The sequence below is a fragment of the Manihot esculenta genome, chromosome 1 (genome assembly GCF_001659605.2).
Source record: "Manihot esculenta cultivar AM560-2 chromosome 1, M.esculenta_v8, whole genome shotgun sequence".
Classification (NCBI taxonomy): domain Eukaryota; kingdom Viridiplantae; phylum Streptophyta; class Magnoliopsida; order Malpighiales; family Euphorbiaceae; genus Manihot; species Manihot esculenta.
In genome coordinates this window covers 30,791,095-30,816,600 of record NC_035161.2, presented here as the reverse complement: position 1 = coordinate 30,816,600, position 25,506 = coordinate 30,791,095, and the positions used below count along the sequence as shown (strand labels likewise).

Below are 25,506 nucleotides of genomic sequence, written 5' to 3'. Positions count from 1 at the left end.
CATAAGTCTCGTGATATAAACAATCCATACTCCTTCCTTCCTTCCTTGCCACCTGTTTTGAGACAAGGACAAATTATTATTTAGTTTATATATTTTAATTAAATTAATTATTTAGTATTTTTATTTTTAAAAATAAATTAAATAAATTTTATTTTTTACAAATAATTAATTATTTATTATTTTGAAATAAATATAAATTAAATATTTAAAAAAATAAAAGCATTTTTAATATTATATATATATATTAATAATTATTTTTTTTAAGTAAAAATTAGAGATCCAAAATATAACTTAAAATATTTTAAATTTATTTAGATAGATTTATCACGAAATTAAATTTATGGATGTATGTATTAATAGTTAAAATAGATAAAATGATTGTATAATAATGAATTGATTATTTAGTTTATTTTTTTAAATAAATAAATTAAATAGTGAATTTAACTAAGCCAATTTCTGTTGAAACAATCTCTTCTACCAAATAAAATAACAATAATAAATGAACAAACTATGCTATAATCTTTTTTTTTTTCTTTGGTGGTTTAGTGGTTGGTCTTCTGGCTGTCGGAGTAGGAAGAGAAAATACATTTAAAAACACTTCCGTGCTTAAACGCGTGATTTTTTTTTTTTTTTTCCAATAATATCAACTGATCTTTGTTTCGCCCTTAATTTGAAAAAAAAATCAAAATAATAAAATTTAATTCGATTTAATTTTTTTATTCATCCTTATAAAGACATCTTTTATAAGAAAAAAATTGAATTATATTAATAATTTTATTTATTTTTATTCATAAAAAATTCATTTATTTAGAATAAATTTTAAAATAATAAAATTCAATTAAATTATTTTATTATAAATAAATTAATAGTAAAATCAAGTTGATTTGTTTTCTTTGTCATCCTTATCATTCTTACTAAAGATGAATATTTATTCTTATAAATAATAGTCATTTTTATCATATTGAACATATTTTTTGATAAACTATTATTAATATTTTTTATAATATTAAAATTAAAAATTTTTATTTATTATTATTAAAATGTAAATTAAGATGGATTTTTTTAAAAAAATTAACTTAAATGTTAATACTCGATATTAAATTAAATTCTAAAAAAACAATTATTAATTAAAAGAAAACATAAATAAATTTGAAGCTAAAATAATAAAAAATAAAGGAAAAAAAATAAAAGTAAAGTTTTCAATAGCCAATTAAGTAATTTAATGTAAATAGTTTCACATGAAATCATTATTTGCAAAATTTTAAAAATTTTAATAATATTTTATTTTAATTCAAAATTAATTCTCACAAAAATTTAATATAATTAAATATTTATATTATTAAATATAAAAATTAAAAAAAATAATTAATTTAAATTCTCTCAAAATTAGTTACTTTAAACAATGAGATTTAAAATGAAAAATTTTATTTCTTTTTAATTTACAAATTTTTAATTTTTTTAAAATATCGTGCATAATATTATGAAAATTTATTAATTTTTTTTTTATAAAATAAATAATAGAAAACGGAGGCCAACAGACGGATAAGGGGTCTAACTATTGAAATTTATATGTCAATGTTAAAGCTAAAGCCAATAGAATTTGACCTTATTTTTGTTTAACATTCTATTTTTTTTTCCAATTTTAAAAATAATTATATATAAAGAATTAATTTTCGGTTCTTAAAAATTTAATATATTTAAATTATACAAAATTACTTTTATGTTATATTTTCAATATTATTAATTATATGATTTTAAATTTTTATATTATGTATTGAAATCTACTTTTTTATTTTTTTTGGTATTGAATTTAAAATAAAACCTATAACTTTTATTTATGATGATCGCTGGATTTCACCATTCCGATATAAGAGGTTTAATCCATAATAGCGATCCTGGTTTAAGGGTCAAAGGGCCTCATTAACGCATCGGCCTGGACCATCCAGCATCAAGGTCGAGCCTCCCGTAAATCTCAGTCTTCTCACACCTGACTCAGCTCTGAAGTCCAATGTGATAAGGGGCAGCCGGCCCATACGTCAGGCGGACTTGTTACACGCATGCCAGAAGGAAATTAAATGGTCGTTTAGCATGGAGCAGACGTCTGATATTTCAGTACATACATATACACATGCCAGAGACAAGTGACTCAATAGTGGCAGGGCCGTTAGACCTTATTAGCCGACAAAAAAAAAAGAATAAAAGAAGAGAGCTCCCTCGCCTCAAATCAAGCTTATTAAATCATTGTAAAACTCTATTATGTACATATCAAATCATCAATTTATATTAAAAATTTTATTATATAATAATATTGGAATAAATCTTTACGAGTATATCTCAAAATTTTAATACAAAAAGTATATTGCAATGCAGTGTACACAATTTTTATTTTATAATAATATAAAGGATAAATGACAAAACTTAAAATATAGAAATTATCAAAATTAAAAATTAACAAATGTTTTATTGTCCTTTAAAAAATAAAAAAATATTTATATATAATAATATTAATAAAACTTTTCATATTCAAAAAATTATTTCCTCGTTTAAGAAAATAATTATTTTATGTATAATGTCTTAATTTTTTTATTAAATTTGTATCTTTTAATAAATTTTATGTAAATAATTTATTTTTATTTTTAAGAAAATAATATTTTTATTTAATTTTCATATTATTTTTTTTTTATAGAAAGTCATCCATTTTGCATTGTAGTTGGCGCAGCCCTTTATCCTCTCTTCGAGATTACATTTTATGCTGTTCTCAAAAAAATAAATAAATAAATAAATTCACGTGGATAGATAGACACGTGAGTGGGTGTGGGAAATATTTTCATCCATTAAATAATTTTATAGTTCAAAAAATAATATTTCTAGAAATGAAAATGAAAAGGTTGGAGCTGGAATCTCTTCTTGTTTGAGAGAAAAATTTAAATAAAGTGTTACAAAATTATGAAAGATTTATATTTTTTTAAAATTTAAATATTTTAAATTAAAAAAATTAAATTTTTTCATTTTAAATAAAAAATAATAATAAAATCAATTGAATTGAAATTTTTTTTCATACATAGGGTTAAGATTCTAAATTGAGATGTTAAATTCCCCGCCAGAGAGCAAGAAGCAGGTTTATTCCGCTAGATTTTTTTTTATTTTTAATTTATTGATATAAATATGAAATTTATATATTGAAAAATGAATTATATATAAAATATAAATTTTAATGACTACATATATTTTTATCAAAATATATAATATTTATGTACTTAAAAATATAAATAAATTAAAAAATTTAATAATAATAATAATAAAATTAACATTGGATAAGACTATGGAAATTTAAATATAGCAAAATGAAAAATTAAATTTGTTCTTTAACTATACAACAATAATAAAAAATAATGAATTTCATATTAAGATGGAAGGAAATCGGGTTAAAAATTAACGAATTCAGACAGCAGCGGGTTTTGTAATCCCCAAATATGCTTAGCAGATGATTACAGGTGTGGGAAACGATTGTACACTCCCCAAAGACCAGTGTATATCTAATGCACGACCACAATGTCGGGAAGCAACAGCAAGATTCTCACTTGAAAATATTAAATTTTCTGTGACAGCCGTTATTAGTAGTTTCAATATGGGAATACAGAACTAACGATTGAAGTTGTTAGCAAGTTCACTTCCGTCCGAAGCAGCAGTCATGGTCTAAAATATACTTTTGAGCACTTTTGAAAATCTAATCGTCCCGTAGAACATTTCTCTAATACTTTATTCGGACAAATGAGTGAATACATGTCTCATGATATATTAACAATCCAATGACTCAGATTCCTACTTTCACTGCCACCTGCTTTAACCCATCTCTTCAACCAAATAATATAACAATCATAAATGAAGAAACCATGCTATAACCTTAGGGGTTTTGGTCTTGTAGCTATTGAAGGATATGTAAATTTAAACCACAGGATTTTCTTGAGTTTCTGTCAGCAAATGTAGGATTCACACTCTTCAAATCTACTGATCTTTCTTCCACAGTTGATAATGGTTTACCTATTGAAATGGTCTCATTTAAGGGGTATAGAGCATGTGTCTCTATTCCTTTAGAAAAAGTAGATAATTGCAGCTTACATCATTCACCAGGTATTTCACTCTGTATACAAATAGATGAACAACTTCAAAATCATCTACCCCTTTAGAAATCTACCCCAAGTTAGGTTTGCAACAAGCTTACACTAACCAACTTAAAACGTTAGATTAGGGTTCTTAAACCATTTTTTCTCTTCCCTCCATTCTAATCAACAAAGAAATAAGATTATATAGTAGCCAAAGGCAATGGCTACAAACCCAAATGCATAGTTTAATCATTCACAAGAAAAACTAAAGGGAGTCTACAACAGCTTACTTTAAGTGCCTTTCATAACTTATTGAAAGCAACTTACCCGAACCAGATGCCGACACTAAAAAAGACCTTTACTCGGAAGCCAGGTTATGGTGCCCAATTGCACACTAACCTAAAACTTGCAAAGGGTGTTGGTCGATTAAGACAGCAGCACAGTGGTCATGGAAGTCGAGATCCGTTAAGGATTAGGTAACAACTCACCTGTCAAATCAAATAGACCCAAAAATGGCGATGCTTAAGCGCGCAACCTATACCCGGCTGTCTATCAGTTTCAGAACAGAACAATGACGTAGGTTGGGGAGCTCATCACATGTCAAAGTTATCTAGAAGGCAGCATATCTTCTATGCCAGTGGTGGTAGGAGACAGAATAAAGTCAAATTTTGTTACTGGTCCCAACAATCTGGATGCATTTTGTGCAATCTTGATTGTTCAGCTAACAAGAACACCCCTATCTCAGCACAGCATCAGTAGCATGTTAGATAGCAAGAGGTTTAATTTCAGCAGTGGACACTTCAACACTAAGTCCAACACAGTTGAAGGTCTCTATCCCCATAATTTTATGTTTAGCAATTAAGAAATTATTAAAGAGTTTCTTTTTATTGTACCACAATGATAGGAAAAAAAAACTTGGTAATGTTTGAAAAATCCAGCTCAGATTCTGTCAAAATCTAACAATAACGATCTAATTGAAACAAAATAAAAGTTTAGTTATCTTGTCGAGTCAGTAACTAGATTCACCTTCGATGAAATCAAGTCTATTGCAACACTGTTGTTAGAATACTACGATACAATCCAATAAATCCATTTGAATCTATAGAGTGAATCTTAAATATACCTGAATATTATGATTCTTAATTCAAATTTTACGATTCTTGATTCGAGTCTTACGATTCTCGATTCTATTCCACATCTTAGCGATTCAAATGTATAGGGTAAATTGAAAATTTATGGGAATTGTGACTAAGGCGATAATAAGGTGAATGTATGTGCATCAACCGAGCCTTCACCCGATTCAATTAATTATTTATAAAGAGTTTATCAAACCTTCTATTTTCAAAATCTAAGATTTTGCTATAAGAAGTATACACAAAACTTAGCTATTTTTCTTCCTCCATCTATTCTCTTACCTCTCCCTTAGTCCCTTTTCTTTTTTATTGTTAATTTCCTTAACTAATCATAGTTGTCAAGTTATGACAATTTATATTAATAATATTCTAACTTGCTATCCTTTTTATACTGTTTAATTATTTGACAATTAATTTATATGAGAGTTTCAACATATGTATAATGATAACTATTGTCTATAATTCCAAAGTTCGTAATTTACTAAATAAAACTATATAACATAATAAATACATATTCTTCTGTTATACAGAATATTTCTAATTAGATAAATGATAATTCTATATTTATCAAAATATGTCATTATGATGTATTTTTTACTTATTTTTAGAACATATATTATTTTTAATTGATTTTTAAATTTTTTATCGAATCATATGATTCGGTTAGATTCTCTATTCTAAATTCATAAAATGAATATTTGGATTCTCGATTCAAATCTCAGTTTGATAACAATTATCCATATTCCACATCCATAGTTAGTATTAAACGGCCATTGTCAACAACGAGCAGAGATTACTAAATTCCAATTAGAACAGAACAGCACTCCTAATTAGTGTGTTTTGACCTTTAAGATAATTATTTCACACCCCCATTTACAAATGAACTTATGAAAGTAATAACACACTGCAAAATAAAAAACTATTGACTGGGGAAAGGAAGTCGAACTCCTATTATATCACATGCAACTATTTGCAATAATCCCCATAACTAACACAGTAAGCAATGCACAGCTATTCAATTTATAAATAAACAAGATATTTCATATAATTTCAACAAGAAAGAATGAAAGCAGTTGAAACTTGAAACAACTCAACTGAAGAGTTTACAAGGTAATTGTAATCCTAACCTTTGCAATATAGATGAACCTGTCCACACTGCTTCTAACTTGCAAAAATTTTTTTTCTGTATCTGTAACTTGCTATGAATTGCTTCTACTTTCCTGCCACAAGTTGATGACATCAGTAGCCTGATTGAGAAGGATATGCATTTGCTTCCGGGATATCCAGGGCTTGCTTTCAAGCAACATTTTAAGCTGCTCCCAGGCATCTTCTTTGGGCCAGAAGTAGTAAGGACTCAAAGGGATTGTGCCAAAGCCTGGTATCACTTGGTCTAGAGCAACACCAATTGCCTTCTGCATCCAAATTAACTTCAATACTATCCTCGGTTTCTCCATTGGCTTCACCACCACTCCAAGCCTCTACAAAAATTATATTGAACAAAGGAGTCAGACCAGTGCCCGGGCATGAATTCGCCAAGTTGAATTCTGGAAGGAAGAATTCAGAGATAGTCCAGTTCTACTATGATATATTGAAAAATAAAAATAACAACAAGGAGGAAAAATGCCCAACCCACTTGCAAAATCGAATTAACAATGTACAAATACACTTTTAAGAACTCAAAATTCAGCGGTGAACAGAATGATATACATAATAACCTCTTTATCTCTGGGTGTTTCTTCTTCAGAGAGAACTGGTTCAGCTGCTGAAGCTGAAAGTTTGAGTTTTGCAGTGCTCTGAACGACTCTCAGACTAGAAGCCGAACTTAAGTTCAACAAGGAAGATTTGGGTTTCACAGACAACACTGGGGTTTTAAGGAGGTTTTGTGAAGTGAAATTTGTGGGTTTTAGAGAGGGATTGATTTTGGGTCGAATTGCCATGGATGCTGACATCTTCTATTTTCTTGTGTTCCGGTGAGGCGAGGTGGTCGTATTGTGGGAACCAAGCGAGATACAAAAACCTTTTTTTTTTTAAAATCGGGGGCGGGTACTGACGGTGTAGATTTATATCCACCGGATTTTTCTTCTCTATCTATATTCATTAATAACCTAAAATTCACGTATAAACAAGTAAATTTTATTATTTCGTTTTTTTAAAACATTATTTCTTTATTTTATATCTTAATTTCTGTTTATTTCATCGAGAAATTTTGAAAAATATTTTTTTAATTTTTTTATATTTAAAATATTTTTAAAATTAATTAATAAGAAATATTTTTTATAAAAAAATTAATTATTTTTTTTTTTTCAAAATACACATTTCACAATTTTATTAATATTTTTATATACAAATTTATTAGTATAATTTAATTTTTAAATTAAAATTAAATAATAAAATTACAAAAAGTATTTTTAAATATAAATTATTTTTTAAAACAAACGGATGTTTAATTTATGATAATTTGAATATGCACAAAATAAAAAATTTTCGTCATTTATAAATATTTATATTTTCTCACATTAAAAAAAAAAAGAGAAATCTCCATATGTTTTACATAAATATTTAATTATAAAACTTTGTCTTTCTAAATTTGTATGGAAGTATTAAGTTATATGTTATTAAATCAAAGTATCTTTTATTAAAAAAAATATATACTTTTTATATTCATTTAAATAATTTTATAAATACATAATTTTATTTTGTACTTTTATAAGTTATACCAAGTAGATTTATTTCCCATGAGCAAAAGAATCATTTTTCATTCCAAATAATACTATTAACCAAATTCGAAATGAGTATTTATGTTGAGAATGATATTTTTTATAAGATGTAGACATATTCTTTCAAAATATATATATATATATACACATAAAGCAAGAGAAACATCATTAGTAATAAATCCAGTATCGAAAATTATTTGAATTCGAATATATATTGTACAAAAATAAATTATTTTACCAATCCATTGACCATTGTATTTCCTTCATATAAAATAAATAAAGAGAAAATTGTCACTCATTGTAATTCTAACAATATCCTCGGATGAAAACTGTCACTTCCAGACGCTTGAAAAATAATTTTCTTCAAATATAAAAGAGAGAGAGAGAGAAACTTGATGTTAGAATTCAATGTTTCAGTTCATATCATCATATGACCTGTCTATGGAAACATCAATAAACGGAACACGACTCCTAAGTCTCATCTGCAGATGAAAATTGAAGCAAACATAACCTTAACTGAAGCCAATCTTGTATTCCCTTTAACTGCTCAACATACTCTTCCTGAATCAAATGTTGTATAACCTGCTTGTAACACTTTCACTATTATACTTCATATGGAATTACACTGTGATGTTAAAGAACACAGCAGCACTCAAGACCATGCTTCAACATGGTATCTACCATCCCTTTCCAACCTCCTAAGTTGCAGCTCAGCAGTTTCCTTCGAAACCCCAGCTTCTCGGGATATTATATCCTCGAACGCTGCCCTTACATCTGAGGGCATTTTGGTCGAAGATCCTGCGACATAAATAGAAGCCCCCTCTAATAACAAATCCCATATCCTCCCACTATGTTCTTGCATTTTATGCTGCACATAAACCTTTTGCGGCTGGTCTCTTGAAAAGGCAACATAAAAACCCCCACCCCTTTGTTCTGCAAGCACCCCATTTTCTAGTGCATGAGACAGCCAAAAATCTTTATATAAGAAGTCATTCTCCTCACTTCGGCAACCAAAGAAGAACATAATGGGAGCAGCTCTATCAGATACGTCTTGTATGGTTCTTTCCTCCACAAACCCACGAAAAGGTGCACATCCTGTCCCCGGCCCGACAAGAATAAGGGGAAGTGATGGTGGTGGTGGAGGAAGTAAACCTTTGTGAAACCATGCTGGAATATATAAACCTGCTAATTACAAATGCGCTACAGGTGTTAAACAAATTTGGTCAATTTCAATCCACAGGAAGTTTCAATTGCAGAATATCCACCTGTATTTTGTTGAGGATCTAATTTGGCAAGCCACGTGGAGCAGAGACCTGTCCGCGTCCTCTTAAAAGGTGTTGTCCATGACACTACATTCACGGTCAAGTGCACTTGATTAGGATGAGCTGAAAGGGAAGAAGAAATGGAGAAAGCCCTAGTTTTCAATTGAGGAACCAACTGCACCAACCACTCAAAAGGCATTTGCACAGAAGGGAAATCCTCTAGCACCTGTATCAGAAAGAATTAAAGACAACAAATTCTCAGGAGAAGCAAGTACATGCAAATGTATAAGATGCAAAAGATTCAATTGGTTAGAATAACAGGTTCCTCTACATTCTCTCTAAGAGCACAAATAATTCCAAAATGATGGTACCTAAAAAGTTGAGGAGCCACCTTTCCTACCATCACAAGAAACCACTGAACGCTAAAATTAAACACACAAGACAAACTGGGAAGTACTCCAATCGTTTAATATAAAGCTGTTTACCCTTCACAAACACCCTCAATGCAGAAGGCATCCATGAATAACCTATATGAATATATTGTAGCAAAAGCCAATCATATTTCAATTGTTCAATATCGAAGGATAGATGCCTAGGATTATACTCTGTTGTCGCAATTTTGTTAAAATTGAAAACCTTATTCGTTTCACCAACCACATTTTTCTTACTCTCCATGTATCCTAAAATAGTTCCGTCTGCAGCACAGGTATCATTTCAGCAAATAATACAGTAAATGAGTAGTTTTAATTGGGTGAATTGAAGTACAATTCTTGTCTAAGACACTTCTGCTAGCAATTATGCTTAAAAAAAGATAAAATAGACCAGAACCTCATTCTTTTCACCAAATTCACTTTCTTTCTTCATCAAACCATTTTATTTATGTATTACTGGATTTACTTAAGCAAATTAAACAGAATTTATATTAACATTGTGAGGAATTAAACCTTAAATATATAATATATATTAAGATGCCTAAGGAATTGAACCTCAAAGAAAGAAGCTTATCAACTAATGTACAATGCACAAAATGACAAAACACATCAATTATGTTTCTTAAATTCACCTCCAAAACAGTTCTTCGTTCCTTCTGGTTGTATTGGTATAGATCATCTCTTCCTTCAGGTGATGCAAAATATTGAAGTCTCTCCTTTTCATGTTGAGCTGTTGCGAAAAAGCTCATAACCTGAAAAAGTATATGCATAATCATTAATAGTATGGAAGATGAGAATCATGCAGGCAACAGAAGTGTACAACCATCAAAATTTAGTGGGATCACCTTAATGTATTAATCATCAGCCTTAACTAAATTAGTCACTGACACATGTTTTTTCACTGTATATAGAGATTAGATTAAACAAAAGTAACACTCATCTCAGTCTCAGACAGGAAAAGGTTATTCTGCTAGCAGATATTGAATTTTATCAAGTGCGACACTGCCAGACATCCAATTAGTATCCTACGTTTTTTAGTTTCACAATTCAACCAGGCAGATCAAGTAGCACAATAATTTCCAATCAACTAAATTATTGCTTAGTGGAACTTATATACAGTTTATAAGCAAGAAAAACTACAACAAATTTAAGGATCCAAATTATGAATTCACAAAAACCAAGTTGTTATTTTGTATTTTTCGTTAATTTTCCAATAAGTATATTTGCAATGCCACATGGAAGATGTAACTGTCATAAGCACAATGTGGCAAGACAAAAACAGCACACAGATGGAATATCAAATAACATGTCCTCGGTGCTGTTGGTTGATAAAGTTTGCTAGAAGAGCAAAAAACATACAGGATCCTTGCCTCAAAGAAATAGCGTCTAGGAGAAGCTGATGCAACATCCATATTTAGTTCCACAAAAGTTTTTAGCTTGATAGGGACATTAGGGGCATTGCTTTCAGCACTTTCCATCACTCTAGGGTGCACCTGAAATGAGGCACAGAAAGGAAAAGGTTAAAATGCAATTCACCTACATCAGACAAGTATGAAAAGTAGCATTAAAATATAGACAACCTAATGGAATAATCATTGCATCAACTAAGGGAAATTGTTTCCCTTCACAAACTATGCAGGTCAGTCAATAACTCAACCTAGGCTCTCAAGGTCAGATATACTGTTACATTCAGAATAATTGCGAATTAGAAAAGAAGAAAAAATCAAATTTTAAAAAGCAGATATTAAATGATTCTAGGTACTTGTTCTTTCATAATTTAGAAGCCACATCACGAGTTCCAAAGTGAACGAAGTTTGAGTTTTGCAAGCTTACAAGCACTGATCAGGTAGTTTTCAAGGGCAGGATATTTAGTAAATAAGATAAGATTCATCTCCAAGTACAAGCTTGAAGAAGGGTAAGATGAGTCAAGTTCCAGATGTTCAGTAGTGGGTACTGGCTTGATCCAGTTCTGGCCACAGCTGAGTTGTGTCTGGAACCACCTTGAAAGAGGGTGGCGTGGGGGGGCTTGAAAGAAGATCCAAACCAACACTCTCTCTTAAAAAATAAGGAAATTTGAAAAATTATTTCAACTTTGAATTGCCTCAATCCGTATTAAATCCAGAATCAAACCAGAGCCAGAACGGCGCTTGAAAGTTGAAATGACCAGAACCTGGGCCTGGCTGCTGGTTTGGCCTGGACCAGCTCCTGTCCAATGATTCAAGCAGACCAAAACCAGACCATAGGATCCCTCCTGTTCTGGTTTTGATCAGAATCTAATAGTTGAACTTTTTGTTCAATTTTTTAAAAAGGAAACCTGGTTTTGACCTGAAACCAGACTAAACAATTTGTCCAGCTCCAAGCCCCAAATTAGATTATGGGCAGGCTAACCAGAAATGTGAGGAACCGGAAAAGTGGGGAAACAGCCCCTTCCGTCCAGTTCAATTGGACCATGAACAGGTACAGGATTGAAACTGGCCTTGGCCAAGTCCAGCTTGCTCTACAATTCTATTAATTTCATTGTAAAATTCACAAAGAATAATGCAAGACCTGTATGAACTACAACAGAATAATGATACTTGAGAGGAATTAAGAACGCAAGATTACTATGCAAGTGAGTTAATCCCATGTTCATTTAACAAAATGTGATGTCCATAATCACTTTCACGTGGAGCATCAATTGTACCAATCACTGATAATGAAATCCTCACACACAAGCAATATAAAAGAAAATCTCTATCCAGACAGCAGCACTAAAATATGCACTCTACATGGTCAGATCAATCCAAGTGCATACAGTGATGAGTGATTCAGGTTCCAAATTACAGTGCTGTATAAAAGCATCCACTGCAGCAGGATTTTGACCAGGGAGAAGTTCAAGGACATCACCAACTTCATATTTGATTGCCTGTACAATCAGTGGAACATGCTAAGAAGAGGATACCAAATTTAACTCGATCAACATATAATGACATTCAGAACATAACAAGAACGACTCACTGATGAAATGAATTCAAATTCAAAATGGCGCACATCTTTTCCACAGTCTGCTCTAGTCAATGGTTGATTCTTTACCTACATGAGGAAATTCAAATGGGTCAACATCAGAGTGTAATTTGGTAGATGTTAAGTAAAGAGAACAAGGAAGTCCTGAGCAAGCACCTATATACAGTTTTCCATATCCACAACAAGAAAGCAAAGCCATCTTAACGTTAAAATAAAAAGCTACTGAGGAAATAATATTCCGAACGCCTATGTCAGGACCTGGGTTCATACCCTGACCCACAATCAAGTCACCATGAACCAGAAGAAGAGGGATCAGAATAGAAGTGGAAGAGAGAGAAGAAAGAGAGAAGTGAGAGAGATAAAATTCACAACTTGTCAAATCAAATACAACTTCTCTAACTGATTAACTAACTATTTCCAGCTCAGCACCAAAGCTTTCACTGCTACAGTTGGTCTTCAACTGCTCACTAAATAAGTCATACTCACACAGCCTAATATTAAAAGACATCATGAACTTCAGATCTTCTTATATTTATTGATTCAGGTCATAAACATCAATTAGCATTATTACCACATCCCCCTCAATCTCTTAGTCAAATTTATCATTAATTAGTTAACCTGAATATTATGCGGGAGTTATAGGGCCAATGTTATGTTGAGAAGCTAACGAATTTAAGCAATAACACATCTTGGGGTAAATATACATGATTTGGCAACAGAAATCCCATTATGCAATAGGCCATTTGATTTGAAGCCCATGCCTCAGAAGCTCATTCTCCATTTAGCGTCATCTTCACAAGTTAACAGTAATTTTTTATAAAATCATAAGAAGTAAAAACTGAATGTAATTGTTAAAGTGCCAAAGTTCATATATGTATATATATACATTGTCATTAAGCCTACTATAAAATAACGACGAAAAAATATATATATAATTCAAGCAAGAATAGTTTAACCAGGCATTAGAAATTTATAACTGGAAAACCACAAAACACCTTCATAATAAAAAAACATGAGATTGATTCTTTTCCATTTTTATTGACATTTGCAAGCATAAATGAATCATTTTGCATCTTCAACAATGACTTTACCATCAGTAGAAAATTCTCTCAAACTGATTAAGTAACTTCAAATATCATAAAGCAGCGATATTGCAATTCATTGAACTATAAGTTAACTGAAAATGGAGGAGCAGTTATTTGAAATGTAAATATCCCTTGCATTATACCACAAGCGTGATATACTTACCATTTTAAGAAGACAATCCGGCCTGTTCTTGTCATGAGAAAATTTCCCAGGCAACATCGAGCGAGCCATCTCAACATGCATTTGAATATTTTTTAAACCTGAGACAACCACAAGACGAGCAGGCCGAAATAGTCAAGAAGGATTTGGCATCATTACAGACTTCATAAAAAATGTAGGCTTGAACTGAGTAAAAGTACAGAATGAAGGAAAAGATGGTCTTTTTATACAATCCCAATTAGACTGTAATTGAGACTAAAGTCTGTTTGAATTTGCAACTACGCGCAAGCATATGGCATTTGGGACTCAACTACTTGCTGAGGGTATTTGGTAAATAGAATAATTGGGGCAGCTTTCAAAATTATAACTCAAATACTAAAGAATAGGATTTCTAATTTTTAACGTATAGGCTTCTAACTGCCAATTTCCAATATATAACTGTTAGCCGCAACATCAATGATTGACTGTAACTGCTAATCAAAACAAGCCCTAAGTTTAGTTGAGTTAATGGGGTACTTGTTCGACATTGAATTGAATTATAAAACAATTACATAAATTAGCTTGCAATAACTCATTAGTTTATGAGTTTCTATTGTAAAGAACCAAATGCATGCTTATTAATATTTCTATTTGAAACAGATGAAACCCTATTATTTGGTATCAATTATATTGTGCAATAACAGACTGATACAATATATATATATGTATAAAACAGCATAGTGCCATAGTCACAGAAGGGAAAATGAGTCAAGAAACACCCGCTTTTACACTGTTGCAGTCCTCTTACTATAATCTTATCTCTACTATTTCTAACTTATCTACTCATTAAATTATCCAGTACCGCAAATATAAAATAAGTCAAGCCACACAGGCTACTTGAAGCTCAGCTCATTAAAAGCTTACTTGAGCTCATTTGTGAGATTAATGACCCAACTCGAACTCAATTTTAACATCACCTACCCATTAAATTATCCAAACTTGGGCTAGGAAACCTATTTTGGCTTGGGAACCTGCTAACTTGTAGGTTGATATGCTTAAATTTACTAATTTCATTTTGAGGTCAATTTTATGTATACGTATACACTAAATATATATCAAAATTTTTATTACTAACCTTTTTAATATATGCTTAAACATAGTTCTTATTACTGGTTACATATTTGATCATACAATTAATTAAAAGGAACATAAATTGTGAAGCATATAAAAATGTAAAATATAAATTTCTTAGTTGTTTGAAAAAATTGTAAATTGTTTATTTCTAACAAACAAACTTATGCATACAAGGATGTTCTCAGCTCAACTTGACCATTTAAGAAATATGCCAAACCCAAGCTTAGATTTAAAGTTTGTTTATAAATGAGATGAGCAAACTTTAGGGAGCCTACAATGGCCAAAACCCAGGTCAACTCAGCTGGATGCCTTATTTGCAACTCCACTAATATTGTAATACCCGGCTAGACTCCGGTATCGGAATTCCTACCGTCCGGTGGAATCTCGGATGTCGGAGACCTCTAGAAGGGTAAAACCATGTTTTCATGAAATGTTTTAATGTTTTTGATGATTTTAAGTAAAGAGGAAATGAGTTTTTGGAATAAAAAACACCCTTGGAGGAAACTCAGATTCGGCCGCCGAAACTCAAAGTTCGGCCGCCGAACATGCATGCTTTTCGGGTGAGCCTTAGGCCCCCGAAGGCATAAGTGAGGGAAGCCCAGGTTCGGCCGCCGAACATGGCATGCATGCGGGGGCACGTTCGGCTCCCGAATGTGGCCTGGCCAGCCACTATAAAAGAGCCCCTTAGCCGAAATGTGCGAGCTTTCTCCCCATTTTCGGCCAAGGTGAGCCCTTCCGCCGTTCCTCACCATCCTTGAGTTCTTTCCTTCAAATCTTTCAAGATTTTCACACGTTTTTGCTTTGTTTTGAAGATTTTCGAGTTTAAAGAAAGTTTTGGAGCTTTGAGGTTCAAGAACTCAAAATCTCCCACCTCCGAGTTTAGGACGTCTCTCCCTCGATCTTCAAGAGGTAAGAGCCGATCTTAAGCCCATTTCATGTTTAAAGTAAGTTTTATGCAAGATCTATGGGGTAGAATGCATGTTTAGCTCATAGTTAGGTTTTTGAGTTTATGTTGTGTTTTTGAGCAATGTGTTGTTGTTGTGTGCTGTAGTTGGGGTTTAAGTTAGTTTGAAGCCCCTAGGAGCCAATGTATGTATGTTTGCATGATTTGGATGAGTTATATGCATGTTGGAATGGAAAGGAGAAGTTTTTGTGCAAAGGGAGCCAAGTTTCTGCCCTTTGGCAGAAACCAGGTTCGGCAGCCGAAGGACTTTCGGCCGCCGAACATGGCTTGGGAGGCAGGCCTTTCGGCTGCCGAAGTTGCCCCCGAAAAGAGACTTTCGTCTCTGTCTGGGACTTTCAGCCGCCGAAGGTGCCGCCGAACCTGCCTGGGTTTCGGCTCTGAAGGGACTTTCGGCCGCCGAAGGTGCCGCCGAACCTGCCCTGTTCAGCCTTCCTTTGCATGTTTTTGCATGATTGTTTGAGGTGTTTTAGGGGGTTTTTGGGGGATGTTTTTAGAGTCATGTTCTAGTTGTTTGGTCCCTCATTTGAGTCCACCTGTGTAGGTTCGGACCCGAGGAACCGAGGACCCCAGCAGTGAGTTCAGCTGCTTCTGAGTCAGTAGAGCTTCAGCAAGAGGTGAGTAGAATAAACTCTTATATTTTAAAGCAAATGAATTATACAGTTGAGCATGTTCATGCATCATGAATGCCATGTGATGAATTAGGTTGTTTGCATTAGAAATCACGAATATGTTGCATTGCATTTATGATGTTGATGTGGATTGGTTATTGGATGATCCTTTAGTCCTCATATAGTATGATGATGTTACGGCATGATATGGTATGGAAGTCCAGGTTGTACCCATTCTACGTCCCTGGCACTATGTAAGAGAAAGTCCAGGTTGTACCCATTCTACGTCCCTGGCACATTGGTATGCATGATATGTTATGATTAAGAGAAAGACCGGTTGTACCCATTCTATGTCCCGGCACTTTGGAATGTAGAGGACTATTGGTGACAATACCATCCGAGATGTGATTTGTTGTGATGTGTTGCATTACATGATGGTATGAGATTTAAATGTTGTTTTCTATTATTCTGCTCATTGGGCTCTAGTAGCTCACCCCTTTTCCCTAATCCCCCAGGATTGCAGGTACGGGCTAGACAGAGAAGTCAAGAAGAGTAAAGTCTTGTAATTATAATAGTTAGAAGGTGGACATGATAAATTGTAAGATAAATGTAAAGTTGAATAGTCATGTTATGTATATTGATATTGAGGATTAGAGGTTGTGCTTGACCCTATGGATGTGTTATCCCTTTTAAATACATGATCTTAGATGTTTTATGATATAGATGCTTAGCCAACTCAACACATGTATATCGCCCATTGGGGCATTGATGAGATCCCACAGAGGGGTCAAGTTTATGATTATGGTTATGTTCAGTGCATGCACAGGTTGAGTTTGGCGTATGATAGAATGTATGAAAGAAAAGTTTTAATTTTTATGTATGTTGTTGATCATGTATGGGATTAAACAGGTTTACAGGTTACATGTCAGGCTTGCTACGGGTCCCGGCGGCCTTAAGCCGATCTGGATCCTAGCGCCGGTAGCGGTCCGATTTTCGGGTCGTTACAAATATTGTGTTTCTCCTCTATTCTCCAAGTTCCTCCCCCAAATTTACGCAAATTCATCATTTCAAAAACACATGAATACTGATTCTACAAACATATGCATTTTGACATATTTGTCTGAATTGGTTCTGAAAAACAGTATGTAAAAATAAAAATCTGTCCAGAAAGATTAAATTTTTGAATAACTATGTATAGCCCTACAAGGCCAAGAAAAACAATTGTACTCCAAACAGTTGAGTTACCTGTATCAGTAAGTAATTGCGAGTCCACCATGTCAGTTTCATGATATATTACTTGGAATTTAGGTTGATCAATCAATTTTGATTCTGGAGTCACAAAATCTGGACCTTTTGGGAATAAATTAGGACTGACTTGGTACAGTGCACGCCACAAGGATGACATCCAAGGATCCAACTCACCTTCGTACCTAGAAATGAAAATCAAGGTTTTTGGCACTTAGTATTACCTCAACTCATGACACACACATATTTATTGCATTTGTAGTGTTTGTACCCTGAAGGGTGCTGATCATCTCCCAATCCTCTTTCAACAATAGTTGTTGCCCCAAGATCTGAAAGCCTTCTGTCAAGCTTCTTTGCCACAAACTGCAGCCATTACAGCAAGCAAAGTAAGCAGAAAAAGAAACCAAAATATTTCAAGATGGATTCTTGAATGAAAATTCATATCCAAAATCAAATGATTCCACATAATACAATGTTTTCAATCAAATGATTTGAAGATCTAATTTCACCTCAACAACTGAAACGAGTCAAATTGATAAGGATTATACACTAGGTGTTATGTTTGGATAATACATAAGCCATAGAGATGCCAGACGGTACAAATACTAGGAGGCACAACGTGAACCCAAGTTCTTATCTTTTAAGTGCAATAGAAATACATACACAACAATACATTTGGAAATGTGCTCGTGGTTGCATTGTCAGCAGAAGATCCTAAAAATATGTAAAGATTCCTAAAGCCCACAAAAATAATATACTTGAAAGATTCATAAAAAGAACTTAAGTTTAAAGCTCGATTCTCTAATTAGAAAAACATGGAATGGCAAAATGCAGTAGAGAATTACAGCTCTGAATAACTAAGAAGATTAATGACAATAACAACTCATACAAGCCACAGAAGTATTTCCTCTGGAGATTACTTACATTATATTTTTGGTAACCAGAATCACCCAATCCAAAAACAGCATAATGAACTCCATCTAGCCAATGCTTACTAAGATTTTTCTGCAGAAGGACCCTCCAAAAATCCTAGAAAGACAGGAAGGAATTTTAGAAGAAAACAAGGATGAAAAGATCTGTTCTACCCCCAAAATGAACAACGAAAAATTATAATGAAATCCAACCTTCATAGAATCTGGTGTATCTCCCTGGCCTGTGGTAGAAACAACAAAAATTACAGTGTCTTCTTGAGGTAAAGAACTCTGAGATATTACAAAATTAACATGCTATTAAGCACTGTTTAAAAGGCATTACAAAAATGTTTCAATATAGCTGATATAGTTGTTGACAATAGGCTGTCTTTGTTTCACTATATGGCTATGTTCTTCATTTTCTCAGACAGTCTAAGAAAACGTTACTAATATTATGCCAATCCACATTTTTCATTTCAATTTTTCCTTTTATACCCATTAATTCACAGAAAAGTTGTTATGTTTATCTTTCCTTCAAGTTATTTACCTTGAACAATATAAAAATATTATCAATATCACATTTTATTATGGAGCTAATAAAGGGTATAACAACCAAAAATAGTTCAAACGAGTAACATAGCTCATTCATCCATGTGATCCGTTCAGCAGAGACATCATTGTTTGTTTCATAGTTACCAGGATCTTGGTACTCTTAAGTCGTGGTACAGGTACATGGTACGCCAATTAATGAAATATAGGGTAAGTAGGGGTAGACTTAATTAGTATGCTAATTCAGTTGGCGGAAGGTTTAGTCAGTATGCCAATTTAATTTGAGACGTGTAAATTTTATTTATTTAATGTAATATAATTTTTAAATAATTAAATATATGGCTAATAGTTGATAATATTTATATTTTCTAAAAAAAATAAATTTTAACTAGTAAAATAGACATTTACACCTGCAAGTTAACACTACTACCGATTCCACTAATATTTAAATCAATTATCTCACTTAAAGGTTTCAAAATGTATTCTCTTCTTTTTATTCTTCTTTTGCTATAGTCTTTCTCCTTCTCCCCCTTCTCTTCTTTTTCTTCTTGTGCTTACATGCTATTGCACAAATGAATATTTGTTGATCTTTCTTCTTTCTTTCTTCCTTCCATCTTTTCATTTCTCATGGAATCCTCTATTTTGGTGAACCAGATCACATCCCCAATGATTTGGGATGCAGAATTGCGATTTGATACGTAGTACCTGGATCACGCTTCCTTGGGGAGTGAGATCTGGTATCTATGGTTTGTTCCTCCATAAGATTATTCCAGCCAGAAAGATACATAGTTTGGCCAAATAATTGGTTTTAGCCACATGGTTCATTGGCTCACACATTACATGATTCATCCCAATAGAACAAGAGAAATCTTTCACATGGTTCATTGTTCAGCCATACAGCTCAAAAATTGTGAGGCTCATCCAATAAATTAGAAAAATCTCAATCAAAGATGGTACTCTTATATTTTTGGGACTCTCAATCCTACCTTCAACAGAAGCCCTCATAAATAGAAATTAACTACCATCTAGAGTCTATATAAAGAAATCATCTCGTCATGCCAAGGTAGGTCCTTCTTATTTAATCACACTATTCTCTCTAATAAATTTTACACTCTAATTTCAAAGTATCTTTAACTTACTTAAGCATCAAAGAAGTTGCTAAACCAACCTATCTGGTGTTTCTCTCATCTTGCTCCATATATACCCAATAGAAAATCTTGGAACAACATCAGGTAGAACATGAAACTTTTTTTTTTTAACTTTGTGGAAATGGGCATATATTTTGGGATGTCCTAAATAGGAATGGCAAAAAACTTCTCTAGGAGTATATAATTTTTTTTTTCAATTTTCTATAGAGAAGATATCCATTTCAATGAAGTTGCAGAATTCATTCAGCTGACAAAAATTTCCCACATATATTAACATTGAAAATAATAGTTTATGAGACTCATAAAATTGTCATTCATTCGCTTGCCTACATTTCTCAGAAAATGCATGAAGTATCAAAACTTAGAAGTTGGAATGGCCGAGTTTCTACCAATTAAAAGATATAGATACTAAGATAAAAGATTTTAATTTTATATGCAATAAAAAGAAAGCTAAAAAAATGAAATAATAAACTGATAAAAACAAACTTACAGCGTCAAATTCATCCATGGAACAAAGAGTGATAGGGCAGCCTCTGCGCTCAGCCTCACGGCCAATACGCTCAGCTGCATCCAAAGCATTTCCAGTTTGAGTTGCATATAGTATTACCAACTTCTTAGGTTTCTCAACCATGACTGTAAAAACTTGGCTGCCTTTCACGAATTTTTTTTCCTTTTTGTGCAGAAGGAGATGTTGACTAGGGTGGAAACCTACAGAGAAAAACAGTAGTGTTATTATTGCGAGTGAACAAAAGTTTAAGGCCTGATAAAATAAAAATCACATTTTCAATTTTCTTAATTTAGACAATTTTACAGGGACAATCTAGGGCGACTTTGTTTTTAGTGAACTTTGTTTTTTACAAAGTAAACTCTATGGCTCTACCTTATCAATAAATAGTGTGGCAAGGGTTTCTGTAATCACTTGGCAGAAAATTTACTAGTGAGGAGTCCCATTCTAATTGTGAAGGAAACGAGAGAAAACCATTTTATTTTCAAAATATTTAAAAAAAAAAAAAAACTACTTACATTTTATATGTTTCATTATTTATTAATAAGTCTAAGATAAATAAGCAAAATTGAACTCACAGTAAGTGCAATTCTACTCTTCCAATCCCCAATTCCCATTTCAAAAAAAGATAAATAAGCAAAATTAAATTATTATACGTAGTCATTTCCATACGTCCCAATTCAGCCCCTAATTGGGAGATATCCATTAATTTTCACCTAAAACATTTAATTTAGGTGAAAACAGAACTAAAAAATGGAAAAAAAAAAAAAACTATGAATACCACAAATCCCCTGCTCTGAGTGGACAAAGCGGCGTCTCCCGGAAATACTGTGTAAAGCTACTGGTGCCGCCACTGGTAGAAGTCGGCTTGCTGGCAACACTCGCAATCTGCTGAGATCGTTGGTGGCTTCGAGTCTATCTCTGGTTGGGCATGGATGGCTGAGGGAGATGAAGGAGCTGAAATCGGGTTCTTAAGGGGTGAGTGTGTGACGGGCGTGGGATTTCGCGGGGCTGAGGGATTGAAGGTGTTTTGGTGGAGATGAGTTGCTGTGGAGGAAGGAGATGGCTACGGGAGGGCGAAATGGAGGACGGACTAAGTGGTAGTGCCTCGCAGCGTGTGAACTGGGAGAATGGGGAGAAGACTGCTGGCTCTCTAGCTTTCGGTAGGAAGGAGATGATGGTGGGGAGGTGGGGATTGGGTTAGTGGGTAGGTGGAATCGCCTCTGTGAATGTCGTTTGCCTTGAGGTAAGAGAAAATCGGAAGGGTGAAACGGCAGTGTTTTGGAAAGGAGCAGACGAAGAAAAAAAAGTTAATAAAAAATAAGAGATAATTATTGTCGTGTCTATATAATTTATTTTAATTAATTAAAATATTTATATAAATTTAAAATTATATTAAAATATTTTTATAATTTTATTTCATTAATTAAAAAATATATGTTAATTATTATCTATTTTTATTTATAAATTTATTTTAAATAATTAAAAGATTTATATAATTTTAAAATTATATTAAAATATTTTATTGTGTTAATTAATAAGAATATTTATTAATTTTTATTTATTTTTATTGTTAATTTATTAGTTAAAATTTAAAAAAAAATTTAATTAAATTTTATACTTTTATTAAAATTATTTATGTCCGATTTATTTTTTTATCAATTAAATTTTTATATTTTATTTTAAAAGTAAAATAAGACTATATATAAAAAAAATATTTTTTAATAATAAAAATATTACTTTTTGATATTAAAATATTATTTTAATAAAATTTTATTTTTATAATTTTAAAATTATTTATTATTTATATATATTCTTTTAATATTTTTATATTAATTAAAATACTAATTTTAAATTAAAAATAATAATTTATTATTAAAAAATATTAAATGAAGTCATGATTTATTTTACTGTTTAATAAAAGTATATTGATTGAATTGATAAAAAAAAATTGAAATTAGTTGACGATTAAATAAAAATATATAAGTTTAATTTGATTTATTTTTTTAAAAAGAATTATAACCAATTATTCTATTCACAAAAAAAAACTCACCATCCGCTTTACTTTTAATCTGTTTTCATATTTTTTTGCATCTTTTTTTATATTTCTTTAAAACATTAAAGATTTATGACAACAATAAATTGTTGACTGTATAAATAAAATGAAATTGATAAACCGTGGATAAGGGATTAGTTAATACAATATCAATTTGAACACATAAATAAATTCTTTTGTTATGTACAATAAATTAATAATAAAAATAAATAATAAATATATTTTTAATTAATAAAATAAAAATGAAAATTTACAATTTAGTCTATGAGTATTACCATTATTAACAAGTCAGTTCCTATATTTTTAGAAACCAATTAAAACATTTTTATATTTTATCTTCGTCAACAAAATAGTCATTCAGTCTATTTTTATTGTTAAAAATATAGTAAAAGACTAAATTACCCCTAATTATTTTCTTCCTCCTCCTCCTCATTTTCTTCCTCCTCCTCCTCATTTTCTTCTTCATCAATTCTTCCTCCTTCTTCTATTTCTTCTTCTGCTTCTGCTTCTGCTTCTTCTTCTTCTTCTTTTGCTTCTTTTTCTTCTTTCTCTTCTCCTTCTTCTCCTTCTTCTCCTTCTCCTTCTTCTTCTTTTTCTTCTTTTTCTTCTTCTTTTTCTTCTTTTTCTTCTTTCTCTTCTTCTTCTTCTTCTTCTTCTCCTTATTCTCCTTCTTCTTCTTTTTCTTCTTTTGTTTCTTCTTCTTCTTCTTCTTTTTCGGAGGAGGAAAGAAAAAATATGGATTATTTCGTTGACAAAAAGAAACGATAAAGACGTTTTAATAGTTGTGAGAAACGATATGGACTATTTTGTTGACAAAAAGAAACGATAAAGACGTTTTAATAGTTGTGAGAAAAGATATGGACTATTTTGTTGACAAAAAGAAACGATAAGGACGTTTTAATAGATTTCTAAAAATATAGAGAGGGACGATTTCGTTGACGGAAAGAAATGATAAGAAAGATTTAATAGATATGAAAAAAGATAAAAACGTTTTAATAGATTTTTGAAAATGTAAGGATTAACTTGTTAGTAATAATAACAATATTCAATAACTAAGTAAAAGATTTTATTTGAGGGTAAAATTGGATTTTAAAATTTTTCCCTCTCCTCCTTTATCTAATGTTAACGGAAAAGAGGACGGAATGATTATTTCGTTGATGGAAATAAAATATAAGATCGTTTTAATAGATTTTAAAAAATACAGAGACTGACTTGTTAATATTGGCAATATCTATGGAGTAAATTGTAAATCTCCCAAATAAAAATATAAGAAAATTTAATGTAATTTCTTTATTCTAGTTAATTAAGATAAATTAAAGTAACACTATCAAAATGTTTTTCAATTTTGATTAATAGATTAATAGTAAAATGAATTAATTAATATTTTTTTAATCGATAAAATAAAAATATAAGAGTATTTTAATATAATTATAAATTATAAAAATATTTTAATTAATTATCTCAATTACAAATACACAATAGTAGTTATCTAAAAAAATAAATACACCTATTGCTCTCTAAAATCCTTTCTCTTGAACTGCAAAAACAAAAGTAAAGAAGGTTTCAAAATCCTAACACTATTTGGGAGGATTTTTTTAAAGTGATGAAATTTTTTTTAAGACTTTATTTTATAAAATCATATCTTATAAAACCTTATATTATTCTACTTTCGTGTAAATCTAGTAGTTATAAGAATTTATAAGTACATTTTGAGTTAACTAATTTTAATTTAAGAGTTAGAAAATTAAAAGTACCAAAATAAATCAAATGTTAGGAGTTGAAGTGTTAAAAAAATAACTAAAATTAAAAATTAATTTTTTCTGTCTTCTCCATTTATCTTTTTAAAATTTTCTTTTCCTTTAATGTTAATTTAATTAAAACAAAAGAAACTATTAAAATTAAAAGTGAATGAAATTTAATGAAAATTCGTATTTTGTAAAAAAATTCAATCAGCTAATTAAAATTGACTTGAATCTAATATTTTTAAATTTTTATTAAATTATTTGAATAAAATATAATCTCTACAATCATAAAAAATAAATACATAAAACAGACTTAAAATATGCATTAAAAAGTAAAACAATCAAAATTCAGTCTTGGTTATAAAGTTACAATTTATTAAAATTAAAATATTTATATAATATATTTTTTTTCAATTACAAGGCACTGTATCTATGACGTGGGTCCAATAAAATTAAAAAAAAATCACTGGGACTGCAAATCAAAATTTTTAAAAGTTAAACACGAGTAGCACCATGGATCTCATTCAGACAGAGATTCAAGCACTTGAACTACAACTCAGAGCAATAGTTTATAAAAGGAAAGACAGCTCCATTCCAAAAACAAATCCAATAAAGCAAGTTTCCCAACTGAAAATTGTTAAGCTCTTAACCAATAACGAGATAAAAATTGTGAGAGGTAGACAAAACTCGCCCAGTTAATAGGAAGAGAGGACAAAGGATTTGTTTGGCGAGATTCAAGTCGTCAACCCTGAAAACCTTTTTTGCGCTGCT

The 25,506-nt window shown here is 31.3% G+C and overlaps 2 protein-coding genes across 11 annotated transcripts; both read right to left on the bottom strand.

Moving 5' to 3' along the window:
* Positions 1-6,227: 6,227 nt before the first annotated feature.
* LOC110626621 (30S ribosomal protein 3, chloroplastic) lies at positions 6,228-7,297 on the bottom strand. The gene is made up of 2 exons (XM_021772649.2): positions 6,952-7,297; positions 6,228-6,714 (listed from the first exon to the last, which is right to left on the bottom strand). Exons 1-2 carry the CDS (start codon positions 7,183-7,185, stop codon positions 6,436-6,438), a joined length of 513 nt encoding a protein of 170 aa, XP_021628341.1. The 5' UTR covers positions 7,186-7,297; the 3' UTR covers positions 6,228-6,435.
* Positions 7,298-8,243: 946 nt separating this feature from the next.
* LOC110631143 (NADPH-dependent diflavin oxidoreductase 1) lies at positions 8,244-22,149 on the bottom strand. Of its 10 annotated transcripts, XM_021778871.2 has the most exons (13): positions 21,719-22,148; positions 20,923-21,140; positions 18,949-19,026; positions 18,749-18,853; positions 18,096-18,187; positions 17,825-18,009; positions 13,898-13,995; positions 12,644-12,718; positions 12,441-12,551; positions 11,017-11,139; positions 10,279-10,398; positions 9,219-9,441; positions 8,244-9,135 (listed from the first exon to the last, which is right to left on the bottom strand). In XM_021778871.2, exons 2-13 carry the CDS (start codon positions 21,061-21,063, stop codon positions 8,606-8,608), a joined length of 1,881 nt encoding a protein of 626 aa, XP_021634563.1. In that variant the 5' UTR covers positions 21,064-21,140; positions 21,719-22,148; the 3' UTR covers positions 8,244-8,605. The 10 variants fall into 10 exon arrangements, with proteins under 10 accessions (XP_021634563.1, XP_043813191.1, XP_021634571.1 ...); XM_043957256.1 differs by lacking the exon at positions 12,441-12,551 and having other exon boundaries at positions 21,719-22,149; XM_021778879.2 differs by lacking the exon at positions 21,719-22,148 and having other exon boundaries at positions 18,949-18,977; positions 20,923-21,061.
* Between the last annotated feature and the right edge of the window lie 3,357 nt (positions 22,150-25,506).

What these genes read in the sequence shown, in the direction of transcription:
- LOC110626621 (XM_021772649.2), bottom strand. Translation starts at nt 7,185, where the DNA reads ATGTCAGCATCCATGGCAATTCGACCCAAAATCAATCCCTCTCTAAAA. An exon ending in AAACACCCAGAGATAAAGAG is followed by an intron (nt 6,715 to 6,951) that starts GTTATTATGTAT and finishes TAATTTTTGTAG; the next exon opens with AGGCTTGGAGTGGTGGTGAA.
- LOC110631143 (XM_021778871.2), bottom strand. Translation starts at nt 21,063, where the DNA reads ATGGTTGAGAAACCTAAGAAGTTGGTAATACTATATGCAACTCAAACT. An exon ending in ATACACCAGATTCTATGAAG is followed by an intron (nt 18,854 to 18,948) that starts GTTGGATTTCAT and finishes CTGTCTTTCTAG; the next exon opens with GATTTTTGGAGGGTCCTTCT. An exon ending in CTAGACGCTATTTCTTTGAG is followed by an intron (nt 10,399 to 11,016) that starts GCAAGGATCCTG and finishes ATACTTTTTCAG; the next exon opens with GTTATGAGCTTTTTCGCAAC.